Below are 13,512 nucleotides of genomic sequence, written 5' to 3'. Positions count from 1 at the left end.
GAGCCTAATGGTAGCAGAACAAATGCAGTAATATCCAGAATTTGTAAACGGGCTTGGAAATGGTGAACATTCTGGTTTAGTTCTTTCAAAAATAATTGGGAGTCTGCTATATTACTCATTGTTAAAGGGATGAAAGCTGGATCTGCCACATGGTGCATCCCTCTCCCTTCCCACCTGCAGCTATGAACCCTCGCTGTATATGGCCGAGGACCTGCCTACCTTAGGGACCGCCTCTTCCCATATGTTCCCCAGAGAGCACTGAGATCTAGCTCTCAAAACCTTTTAAAAATCCCTGGGCCAAGAGAGGCTAGACTGAAGACAACCAGGGAGCAAGCCTTTTCAGCAATGGCCCCTCGATGGTGGAATCAACTTCCAGAGATGGTACGAGCCCTGCGGGACCTGAATCAATTCCGCAGGGCTTGCAAAACCAGTCTCTTTCAGCTTGCTTTTAAGGCAGAACCTGACTAAACTGACTTGTAGCCACTTAACCATCTTATGTACGATTGTGATCTATAGCACCTTAACTAATTTTAATTCTATAATAGCTGTTTTATTTATTTTAACCAACCTATGTAACTGAATTGTATTTTAAATTGCCTGTCTAGATTGTATTTTATTTAAATCATGGTATTCCATGTCTGTGAGCCGCCCTGAGACCGCCTTTGGCGGGGGAGGGCGGGATGTAAAAATAAATTTACTTTACTTTACTTACTTTACTGTAACTACAAGACACTTGAGGCGCTGTTCACTTTTAATCAGTCTTTTGGCATAGCAGTTTTGTGGTACAGGACAAGGAAGTCGGGCAATTGCACAGGAAAAGGAATAAGCAGCTGTTCGGAGTCGCCACCATAATGCTGGCAAAACAAAAACAAAACACTGCAGAGCTTGGCTCTGGAAGCTGTGGCAGCCGAATGACATTGTTAGCAAAGATGCACTAATCAACTGTGTGAACCTGTTTTTAACGAATGCATGCTTATTTATTTAAAACATTTATTAGCTGCCTTTCTTCCTTATGGAGCTCAAGGTGGCTTACAATAGAAATGTTCAGTTTTTAATAGATGGTTAATAAAAATTTTCCCCAATACACTTCTTCTTCCTTACTAATTCTATAAATATTCTAGAGAAGCCATGTCAGTATGATGCGGCAAAATTAAACAGGAGTCCAGTGGCTCCTTAGGCTAAAATGGGTTTCATTACCTTTCCCTCAGTGTATTTTGAGAGCCAAAATTTCATCAGATGCATGAACTGTACATTCGAGTGAAATGCACCTAACAAGGCCATCTGACAGATTACATTGGTACAACAAAAGGCGTAAAGCAAGGCTGCCTATTAGCTCCCTTCCTGTTTAATTTTTATAGTAACGATCCGGTGACTTACGTAATAAATCGAAATGTCATCTACCAAAGTTAGGTAATAAGCACATTGGCATTCTCCTTCATATTGATGATGCTGTCCTTCTTTCAAGGATGCCTATAGGCCTAAAGAGAGCGCTGAAGGGATTTACTCAGTTTTGCCAGAATAACAACTTAGAAGTCAACCACTCTTAAGACCAAAGTAATGGTCTTTGCGAAAAGATCACCCAGAGTATACCATTGGTCATTAGATGATAAGCCTATAGAGCAAGTTTCTAGATATCCGGGAGTATACTTCCAGGCAAATGTTGCAAGATCATGTAATACGAATGTGACCAGGGCTTTTTTTTTTAGCAGGAATGCAGTTCCGGCTGGCTTGGTGTGAGGGGTGTGGCTTAATGTGCAAATTAGTCCCTGCTGGGCTTTTCCGACAAAAAATCCCTGCGTGAAACAACGGTGATATCAGGGGGCGTGGCCTAATATGCAAATGAGTTCCTGCCGGGCTTGTTCTACAAACAAAGCCCTGAATGCGACTATTTTAAAGGCTAAGAGGAGCATGGTAGCAATAAAAAAAAAATTTTGGGCACAAGGGTGCAAATGTGTAACAGCAGCCCTAAGGTTGTTTAAAGTACTTAACCAACTTACATATGGTGCTCCAATTAATATCGCCGCAAAACACAAAAGGTTGGAAATTGTTCAGTCTAAATTTTTGCATTCAATTCTTCGGATACCTCAGGGCATTCCGAACGCCTTGATTCGGATAGAAACTGGTATGATCTCAGTCGAGGCAAAGCTTTGGATCGTGACCATACAGTATTGGCTAAAATTAATCTTTTCCCCGAAGAGGCCAGCAAGCTTAATCTTCCAAGATATCTCAGTTCCACCATGGAACTGAGGGTCATAGAGGAAAAACTTCTGTATTTTGGCCTTGCAAAACAATATCTTAGCTCTTTTACAGACGATAAAGCCAGAGAGCTGGTGAAACAGAGAATATCAGATATTGCCAGAGTGATCTTAATAGTACCTCAAAACGGTGTGCCCTTGTAGAACCGATTAAGAGAATAGCGCCCATGCCATACTTATACATGAGACTAAAATGACACTGAGGTGCTATTTCAATACAAATAATAAATAAATAAATAAATAGGTGGCATTCAAGTAATCTTAACCGGCACCAGCTACATCTGGAGGACTCAGTAGTAACATAGCAGTTTTGATGTCATCACTTTGTCAGATTCCATAGTTAACAATCAAATGCCAGGTGGAATAGCCTGGTCTTATAGGCCTTGTGGAACTGAGCAAGGTCCTGCGAGACTCTTGACGTCTTCTGGGAGTTGATTCTATCAATACGGGGCGGCAACAGAGAAGGTTCTTATGCATGTTGTTTTAAGTCTTGCCTCTCTCAGCCTGGGAACTTATAATAGAGTTTGAACTCACGATCTAAGTACCCTCTGGGAAACATATGGGGAAAGGCAGTCTCTCAGGTAGATGAGGACTGTTTATAAAACAACTATAGTATCAGTGGAGCAAACCTCACCATAGCAGTTCAACGCATATGTTTGTGTAAGGTCAGCAGGGAAGAACCTGCTGACTATCCCCGGGCCGAAAGAGGTAAAACTACAGAGTACCCGTGCTCAGGCCTTCTCTGTTGTGGCTCCACACCTATGGAACCAGCTTCCGGAAGAAATGCGGGCCCTGCGGGATTTTGAACAGTTCCGCAGGGCCTGCAAGACCATCCTTTTTCGAATGGCCTTCACTGACTAAAGAGAGAGACTGCGAAGTAAACTCACCATCTGTATAATAGCACAAGCATATTAATATTAATGTTGTTGTTTTAGAATTTTAATAGAATTTTAATTAAACTGTTAAATTAGTTTGTTTAAATATACTGTATAACGAATGTATTGATTTGTGTTGTTAGCCGCCCTGAGCCTGCTTCGGCGGGGAGGATGGGATATAAATAAAATGATGATGAAATGATGATGTAAGAGCCTTCAAAGGAATTATGTGCAATAGTCTGGTTACAATAATGTAACCAGGTTATTGTGTACAGAATATGTAGCTAAAAGGAATGTAACCAGTTATCGTATATAGAATATGTTTTGTTCCTCTTCCACACTTTCATGATTTGCCGATGGAAATCAAGCTGACATAAAGAATACAAGTGGTCGTTTCTCTGCAGCCCAATTCCAACAACTGGTACTCCTTTTCTTCTGGAAGCTTAGAGCGAAGTGACGCTTCATGGTAGTGTGTGGAAAGCATAGCAGGATACTTTTCTGATAATGCTCAGCCGTATGTCTGTAAACATTATGGGAAATACTTTACTGACCTGGGAATGTTGGAATATCCCGAATCCTTGCAGTTGCCCTTGGTGAATGTAAGAAAGATACAAATTCACTGTGAGGCTTGGCTTCTAAGAATAGACTCTCTGGCAGGTCATTCTGGGCTTCAGTTCTACAATGTAGCGTCATACAAGCCATCTTCCTTAAGAGATCTGAAGTAATGCAGTGAAGGTTAATTAGTTAAGCAACCAAACTTATTTGACCTTAAGTTCTGTGTTCTTTCTCCCTTTCCTCATTCTGCACTAGAGTTAATGAAAAATCTCATCAGTTTTAAGAAGTCTCCCGAGAACGTAGCTTCTGATAACACAAGCAGCACGAGGACCTCTACACATGAAACTGCTTCGTTGCTGTCTCAAACTTATGAAGAGATAATAAGTGAACCCGCCATGAAAAGCTCTCTACAATTTGTACCAATGAACATAGTTCTACCATCAGCAATGCGTCAGAAAACTGATCAGCCCGAAAAGAAGAGAGTTAGAACCAAGGAGGAAGAACCTGACAGGAAAAGTATAAAAAAGAAAGATGGGAATGATACTGCACCTGTTCCAGTTACCAGGTCAGTGTCTTCTAATATGCATGCACAAGGCAATTGGCACAGACCTTCATCTTTTTTCTTTCGCTGCATGAACTACGCTATCTGCTTCTTCGTTTACTTTCTCAGTGTTGCGTGCAGAGCAATACCTCACTTCCAGCTGCCTACTCTGACATTTTCAAAACCCTTTAAAAAGATTAAAAAATAACTGAACGAGGAGGACTCTTAAATCGTGGAGCAAGCATAAAGATGCGTTTCCGCTATGGCAATGGACTAGTGCTTTATGCTGTATTTGCCATCTGTGTTAGCCATTGTATGTATTCAGGTCTTTCTGCTCAGTTTTTCAACTGGCATACGTCACAAGGTACAGCATGACCCTCAGATATCAAGTTACTACTGCATTTTTATTGAAATTTCAAAAAGCCACTTGAGCTATTACAACGAACATGCACTTAGCTTAGAATAGAAAGTGCATGTTCTGCATAGTGACAGATCTAATGTTGAGCTAGACGAGGACCAGGGCGGCTGAGGTTGTCTTAAGAACTGCTGAAATATTTAGCACGGAAAATATTACTCATTTTTTTGCTTGCAAAGCAAAGAGAAATATTTTTAAATCGCTGTTTTCATAATAATCTCTCAAGATAAACATTCTCCTCTCGGTAGACCTTTGTCTACCAAAGCTACCGGAGAAGGGGGTTGACATTAATCTTTGAATTGGCCAAATGCGCTAAGTAGCTTTCTTTAATAGTGCAATGGCAAGCTGCTCAGACTTCTTCAATGTTGTATTTCCCCCCAGCAGTAGATAGGGTGGCAGCATAGATCATATCTTCGGCATAATTCAGTCATAAGTCAGTGCGTGTGTTTTTTGTGGACATGTTGCTGCCTTTTCAATAACTTTGATATGACTGGCTTTGTCAATGAAAAAGTATGTGTTGACAAAAATGGCTTTGCAGAGGAAAGGAGGAGGCTGACGGGAGCTAGAAATAGAGGTTGCTATTTATAGGATGACAAGGTGGAAAATTCGTTGCATTGGTGGAATGACTATTTCACTAGGTCAGTGAAAAGCTACCTTCTGGGTTTTCCTTTTCCATCTTGTGCATTAGAAATAGAAATATGGGATGGCAAAGTTTTTGCAAGCTGCACTACTTTGAAAGGTTTTTTTCTTTGATAGGTGAAAGGTTCCCACTGTAGTTTCGGAACAGTGCTAGAATTAACAGAGACATAACTATTGGATTTACAGTGAGTAGTGTAATCTTGATGCTAGTATTCAACTGGAAGTTGGGTTGTTGTAGTAACTTCTGCATATTCAGAGACAATAATGAATCCATTTAAACTTGGCGTATAGGTACCTGATTGTCCTGGGCAGTTTATATTTAAAGAACCTATTCCTGAGTATTGGCAAGCTGTCAGATTGGAGTTTTTACCCCTTCATCATGGAAACTAAATACACTGTTTAATCGAAGCCGTGCTTCCTAATCCAGCAGGGATTCCTAAACAGCAGTACTGATATGGAATTCTAATCGTAAATTTCAGGGCAATCTCTGTTATAGGTAAAGGCCTAGAGCTGCTCAGAGAGTTGAAGCATGTAGGGGCAAGGTGAGCGACTGGAATGGACAGAGGAGTCAAATAACTGTTTCATTTTAATACGAAGGAGTTAGGCTCATGAAATTGAAGGAACTTCAGTTTAGAAGAGAGTGCCATAGATGGGGTAGAAGGAGAAGGATGGCTGCGCTTGATATGGTAGTTTGGGGGAAGAATGAGGGGACTGATGGTCGAGTTGATGCCGTATGCTCAGTTCCGGGTGATTTCCTTGGAAGTATGTGGCAGATCTGCAAGTACAGTTAATAGAAGTTTATATGTAGCCATTCCACTAGTAGCTTTTTAGGAAGGCTTGGTATACTTGTGAATTTACTCCAGCATATCACTGGGGTTTGTGCTTAAGGAGGTCTTACATACCATAGAGTCTTTTACACACTCTTTAAGGAAGTTAGATTTTCTTGGTTTTGCATCATGAAGGAAAAATTTTGTAGGGATTGCACATGAAGGCTCAATAATAGCGCTTCAGAATTTTGGACTTTTGCTAGAAAGAATTGGACACGCAAGAACATAGCTTAACATTTAAAATGCTGCTTCTAAAGATTGGTAGGACAAGTTACTTAAATAGCACTGACATAATTTTTCCAATTAAAAATTAGCATGGATTGTCTTAATATGGTATTGAATGCATCAGCTATTACAATTAGCAAACTTCATGCCACTCTGAAAGCATAGGAATACAGGTAGGCATATAGAGGTGGTAAACTACAACTACAGTTCCTATCTGGAAGTGTACTCTACATACTTGAAGGAGACACTGAAAGGTCCATGATAGAGGAAAGCAGCAGGGGGAAAGAGAGACAGGGAGGAAGTACAATGGGACTTTAATTCCCTACAAACTTGGCTACTGCTCATTGTTGGCCATAGTTCCTTGTGGGACTTTTATTGCTAGTTTAACTTTCTGATATAAAATATAATTACTTGTGAGAGCCTATTCTATTGGACATAGGTCATGGGGCTAAGTGTATAGCATGCAGTTTGCATGTTGTTTTAAATGACCTAAGGTAGCCAAAAAGAGTGAAGACCTTTCTGTGTGTAATCTGGAAAGATTAGAAGATTTTGCTATTGAGTTGAAAAGTATTACATTGTACTTTTGAACAGCATACTATCTGCAGTATAGTTTATTCATTGTGAACAGAATTAGTTACACAATGTTTTACATATGTCTGTGTACACTATAGTTTCTTAAATAAAAATATTATACCTTTTGAGTGAGTAAAAGTTTGTTTTAACATTTCACTTATTCCAAAAGATATAATAGTTTATTTTGTTTGTTTTATATATGCCCCACGCTATCCCGCAAGTGGGCTCAGGGTGGCTTACAACAAAAAAACTCCATCAAACAGTAAAAACTGAAACAATGAATGTCACAATAAACACAATAACAAAGACCCATGCCTCATTTCAGGCAGAGATAGTTACCCCACAAAGCTCCAGTGCCCAAATCATATCCAGCGGGGCACTGGGGAAAAAGGGCCATGAACAGGGGAGGCCAGAAGAATTTAATGTTTGCTGTCTTGGCTAAAAGTCTGGCGGGACAGCTCCATTTTACAGGCCCTGTGGAACTGCAGCAAGTCCCACAGGCTCCTGATCTTGGGTGACAAGGACAACCTCTGCCAGGGCTATGGCTGACCCAAGGCCATGCCAGCAGGTGCAAGTGGAGGAGTGGGGAATCAAACCCGGTTCTCCCAGATAAGAGAGCTATGGCTGACCCAAGGCCGTGCCAGCAGGTGCAAGTGGAGGAGTGGGGAATCAAAGCCGGTTCTCCCAGATAAGAGTCCGCACACTTAACCACTACACCAAACTGTCTACTACTGTAGACAGTCTACTAATTCTTTTAAGCGCAGTGAGGCCTGCTCTGCTACAATGACTTCAGTAGCATTGGAACAGAATTCCTTTATCTTGCCCCAGCATTCTGATCTTTAGTTTGTCCCATATGTAGGTGGAACTTAGCACAAAATTCACACTCAGGAATCTAATCTGGAGTCTGTGGCAAGACTTCCTTACATTTCCACCTATGTTATATCTAACATATAAATAATGTGCAAAAGGTACTATCTGTAAACTACTTGCTTGCCTGTCCATGTTTGTTAGTCAGTTTGTAGCATATCAACAGACCCCATCAACGAGCTACAGCTTCTTTTCAACTTTACAAAAATCTTTCTTGCCCATTAGACTAGATTCTTATGAGCCAAGGAAGAGCAGCTCAGGTGTATTAGCCAAATCTTGAAAGTTCTGATAAGTAACTTGCACGAAGCAGTTTGTACATCTGGTGGAAAACAAACGTTAAGTCTTTTTTCACCTAGATATAAAGTGGTTTAATTTCTTTGGAGTGTATGTGTCTGCTTTTCCCCATTTTGGCATGATATAAATGGTACTCAACAAAATAATGGCAATCAATGATAAAGTTAAGTGACCTTGGAAAATGTGACTTCATGGCAACTAATATTTGCTTTGATTGTAGGACAAAGTATCAAAAGTAACATTCCATTTAAAAGTGAAGTTAGAGGTGTTGCTTTGCCCGTAGGTTGACATCTGAACTTGGATCAAAGACAGAAGAAAACTATGTTGGTGCAATGGAAGATGCAAGTAAACAGGAGAAGAAAAGCCAAAAGAAAACATACCCTATAATACATATGTCTTCCAGAGAAGTTCCTGAAACACAGTGTGCTCAACAATAATTTTGAATATATTTGTATTGCTCAGAGCTTTACTGTTTTGACCGTAGGACAAAGCAGCGGAATAGAAAATTTGACTTGTTTCTTCAGTGCCTTTTATTTAAATACTCTGCCTATATAGACTGTCCTGCAGGTATTAAAAATTTTATAATGGTGTTTTTTGTTGAAGAGAACTGCAGAACTGAAATAAAATTCCTAAGAAACTACTTGTTTCAGTTGAAACAAACGGTTTAGATTATGTAGCATTCCTCAAAAACTATTTAATCCATAATATACCAGTGATTTGATTAACATAGATATTATACAGTGGCTTCAGAGATAATCTTAAATATGTATTTATCATAATGTCACATTTGTGAAAGACTCTCTAGTTGGGCTGTACACTTTTATAAACCGATTAAGTACTGGGATGGGGTAGGGGGAGATAATACCTAGATTTGGCAGCCCCAGCCAAAGATGCCTTAATATGCATTTCCTCTTCTCTAGTTGTACTGATGTGTTGTAACACTTTGTCAAACGTTCATGTTTAAATAAACCTTTCAAATTGTGTTCAGCTTGTCACTTGCTTTATTTAATAAAACTAAATGTTAAAATTAAGGTTAAAATGCAGAACTTTCTGGAAGGTAACCAAATGCTTCTAAGATACTGAAGCAGTATTATACTCAAACTAAGCATTTTAAATCCTATTGATCTCAAGTACACCCAGCAAGGGGGCTGTGAAGGGGAGGACTTTTTCCCATTGCAGTGTGCCCCATTCTTGCTTTCTTGCAGCAAGTTTAATGGTCCCTCTCTGCTTAGCTGGGCTGATAGACCATTTTTTGCCAGCTTCATTCTTATTGCAGAGTTGGTTTATATGAAGAGACTTGGTCCATGAGAGCCAGTTTGGTGTAGTGGTTAAGTTTGTGGACTCTTATCTGGGAGAACCGGGTTTGATTCCCCACTCCTCCACTTGCACCTGCTGGAATGGCCTTGGGTCAGCCATAGCCCTGGCAGAGGTTGTCCTTGAAAGGGCAGCTGCTGTAAGAGCTCTCTTAGCCCCACCCACCTCACAGGGTGTCTGTTGTGGGGGAGGAAGGTAAAGGAGATTGTGAGCCACTCTGAGACTCTTCGGAGTGGAGGGCGGGATATAGATCCAATATCATCATCATCTTTTTCTGAAGGTTTGATGAGTCCCTAATTGAGATTGGAAAGATCTGTACTTGTTACTTAATTACATGGGTAAGCACCTTGAGGCATCCAAGGATGAAATGGGAGGAAGCATCCAAGCAATCACTCATGGCTGAATGATCCAAGGGTGTCTGGTGGGTGTAATCCCTCAGTGGTGCACAGTAGCACTTGAACCTTTGCACTTTATGATGGGGTGGGGGGGGGATGGTGTTGATGAACACATGTGATGATACTAGACGTAGACTAAAAATAGGCTCCAAAAGATTGGGCAACCTTGCCCTAATTTAGCCTATGCATAGGGTTGCCATGTCTATCAGTATAGAATACCTCCTCCCCACCCCCGCCTTTGCCCACCATGACTCAGCTGTACAGTGGGAAGAAATATTTGGCTGAAATGTGGGATCAGGTGACACTCTAGCATTCATCTCTGGTGCAATAATTCCACTTCTTGGTTGTGCTAGAAATGATGTCATCGTGACAGATCCAGCCCCACCCCCCATCATAAAACCCACCTCCTCCATCTCTTGCCAGTTGCCAGGCCATTAATAAAACCAGAGGACCACAGTGTGTAAGGAAATCTTATATGGTGTGCAAGGGTGGGTCTAAAAGGACTTGGTGATATGGTTTATATGTGTTCAGAATAAAAGCCTCCATGATTAGACATGCCAAAGTCTTTGTGTTGCACTAGCTTTTTTGTCCCCTGCTAAGAAACAGATTGTGGGGGGAGAAATGAGAATGTTAAGGATTGTAGTTGAATATTGCTTACTTTATGAGCAGAAATGTCCTTTCTGGTGGAGAGCCAGTTTGGTGTAGTGGTTAAGTGTGCGGACTCTTATCTGGGAGAACCTGGTTTGATTCCCCACTCCTCCACTTGCACCTGCTGGCATGGCCTTGGGTCAGCCATAGCTCTGGCAGAGGTTGTCCTTGAAAGGGCAGCTGCTGTGAGAGCCCTCTCCAGCCCCACCCACCTCACAGGGTGTCTGTTGTGAGGGAGGAAGGTAAAGGAGATTGTGAGGCGCTCTGAGACTCTTCGGCGTGGAGGGCGGGATATAAATCCAATATCATCATCTTCTTCTTCTTTCAGTTGCAGTCTGTCAGAAATTCTAAATGAGGAAGATGGACTTTTTTTTTTGTCAAATTCCAGCTTCCCCCTTGAAAGCGCAACTAGAGCCAGCACACAGGGAAAGGCTCTCTAGCAGCAAAAGAAATAGAACAAATTTTGAGTCCAGTGGCACCTTTATTCAAGGTGCAAGCTGTTGTGTGCAGGCACAAAAAAAAAAAATCAGACAAGAATTTAATATATAGGGACGAGAGGAGTGAAGAGCTAAATGAAAAGGTTTGCAATTTGATTTATTCATCATCATCCTTTAATGGGATATAAAATAAACGGATTAAAACAAAATACAGTATTACTAAAAGAATGTGTAAGTATTGAATTATAGTTAAATATGTCAGCAAATTATTTCTATAACAGGTCACAGCTTTATGGCACATTCCAAAAAAGATTGCCACCTCAGTTATATCAGGAGAGGAGTTATTCGGAAGGCAGTGAACTTTGCGGAGCAAGAGAGTTCCGTCTTGTTTGCCGAGATAGGGCTTAAGTATTTAGAACACATATTTCCATAAAAAGGAGAACGGGGGCGGTGGGGGGGAGTATGATTCTACTCTTCTTTGAATGCACAGAGAGCAGGGCAGTCAACAACAGAAAACAGTACAATTTAAAATCCAAAAATTAAAAGTAGCTAAAAAATAACATTAGATAGCACCAAAATAATCCTACACTATGCATTACTGTCCCACAATAAGCAGGAAAAAGCACAGGGGGGGGGGGAGAAGAGTGCTAGGTAAGGTGATACCAGTTACTGTCCTCAACCAAAACCCTGCAGTACTTCATAAAGTCATAGAATTAGAAGGGACTGCCGGGGTCATCTAGTCCAACACTGCAGAAAATCCCACCAGGTGGGAGCAAGAAAGCCCCAGCTCTGCTTGAGGACAACCAGATGTCTAGGGCTAGGGATCACCAGTAAGCTGTTCTCAGCAGAGTCTAAAGCTTTTGGGGGACATAGGTACATGAGTCCCAGACCACTCATGGCCTTAAAGGTCAGTACCAAAACCTTGAACCTGACCCAGTACTCCACTGGGAGCCAGTGCAGCTGTTTAGTTTGTTTTTTAAAAGTTTTATTGATTTAAACTACAAAAGAAAGAAGCATTGCAGATACATAAAAAGGAGGGGGAAAGGGGCCTTGACAGAATGGGGAGAAACAGAAACCAGTACAAATGTATCAATTATAATTCCACTTCCCAATAAAATGCTCAGATCATTCTACCTACAAGTATAAAAATCCCCTTAAATATTACCTTCCTTTCTTCCTTTACCAGAATAAAAAAAAAGGAATACTTTATTTTAATAAACTAGGAAAGCAATGTAAATCTAAACACTTCTTCTTAAACACAAATTAAATATAACCAGTTATATTTTTCCATCAGCGCTCAAAGAGGCGGTGGTCCGCCCCCTCTTGAAGAAAACAACGTTAGATCCGGCCGAATTGGCACACTATCGGCCGGTCTCGAATTTGCCCTTTTTGGGCAAACTTATTGAGAGGGCAGTGGTGTTGCAGCTACAGAGTTTCCTGGAGGACGCTTCTGTCCTTGACCCCTACCAGTCTGGTTTTCGCCCGGGCCATGGGACGGAGACGGTGCTGGTCGCCCTGGTGGATGACTTTCAGCGGCATCTGGATCAAGGCGGCTCGGCGGTGCTGATGTTGTTGGACCTATCGGCAGCGTTCGATACGGTCGACCATCGGCTTCTGGCGTGCCGCCTTGCCGACGCAGGGATTCAGGGGCTGGCCTTGCAATGGCTTTCCTCTTTCCTTGACGGTCGGGGACAAAGGGTGGCGATTGGGGAGGAACTGTCCCAGAGACACACGCTTGATTGCGGGGTGCCTCAAGGGGCGGTACTCTCCCCGATGTTATTCAACATCTATATGCGCCCCCTTGCCCAGATTGCCCGAAGGTATGGGCTGGGCTGTCATCAATATGCTGATGACACCCAGCTCTATCTGCTTATGGACGGCCGGCCCGCCTGCGCCCCAGAAAATCTGGACCGGGCGTTACAGGCAGTGGCTGGGTGGCTTAGGCTGAGCGGGCTAAAGCTGAATCCGGCGAAGACAGAGGTCCTTTGCTTGGGTCGCTGCGGCCCAGGAAGGGAAATCCCCCTGCCAGTTTTTGACGGCGCGCCGCTGATAGCGTCGGGCAGGGTCAAGAGCCTGGGGGTGCTATTGGAGCCTTCTCTGACGATGGAGGCTCAGATAGCAGCCACTGCCAAGTCCGCTTTTTTTCACCTTAGGCGGGCGAGGCAGTTGGCCCCCTTCCTGGAACGCGATGACCTAGCAACAGTGATTCATGCTACGGTCACCTCGAGGTTGGACTATTGTAATGCCCTCTACATGGGGCTACCCTTGTGCCGGACCCGGAAACTGCAGTTAGTGCAGAACGCTGCTGCCCGGCTGCTATTAGGGCTCCCAAGATGGGAGCACATTCGGCCGGGGCTCCGGGATCTGCACTGGCTGCCAGTAATATTCCGAGTCCAGTACAAGGTGTTGGTCATTACCTTTAAAGCCCTATATGGCCTAGGACCTGATTACCTTAGGGACTGTCTCTCCCCACACGTTCCCCAGAGAGTACTACGCTCGGGTTCACAAAACCTGCTGGTAGTCCCCGGGCCAAAGGAGGCCCGTCTAAAATCCACCAGGGATCGGGCCTTCTCAATAGCGGCACCTTATTGGTGGAACCAGCTGCCGGAGGAGGTGCGGGCCCTGCGGGACCTAGGGCAGTTCCGCAGGGCC

General features: G+C 42.6%; 1 protein-coding gene across 1 annotated transcript in view; it reads left to right on the top strand.

The window, feature by feature from the left end:
- The window catches only part of SPDL1 (spindle apparatus coiled-coil protein 1), a 54,377-nt gene extending 45,328 nt beyond the window's left edge, over positions 1-9,049 (top strand). Inside the window, 2 exon segments of the mRNA XM_060240609.1 lie at positions 3,941-4,250; positions 8,350-9,049. Of these exon segments, the coding sequence (XP_060096592.1) occupies positions 3,941-4,250; positions 8,350-8,503 (464 nt within the window). The 3' untranslated portion in view covers positions 8,504-9,049.
- The last annotated feature ends 4,463 nt before the right edge of the window (positions 9,050-13,512 follow it).

Source organism: Heteronotia binoei, chromosome 5, assembly GCF_032191835.1.
Source record: "Heteronotia binoei isolate CCM8104 ecotype False Entrance Well chromosome 5, APGP_CSIRO_Hbin_v1, whole genome shotgun sequence".
In the NCBI taxonomy this organism is placed as follows: domain Eukaryota; kingdom Metazoa; phylum Chordata; class Lepidosauria; order Squamata; family Gekkonidae; genus Heteronotia; species Heteronotia binoei.
The sequence above is the reverse complement of the archived record's forward strand: the minus strand, read 5'-3'. Positions and strand labels throughout refer to the sequence as shown.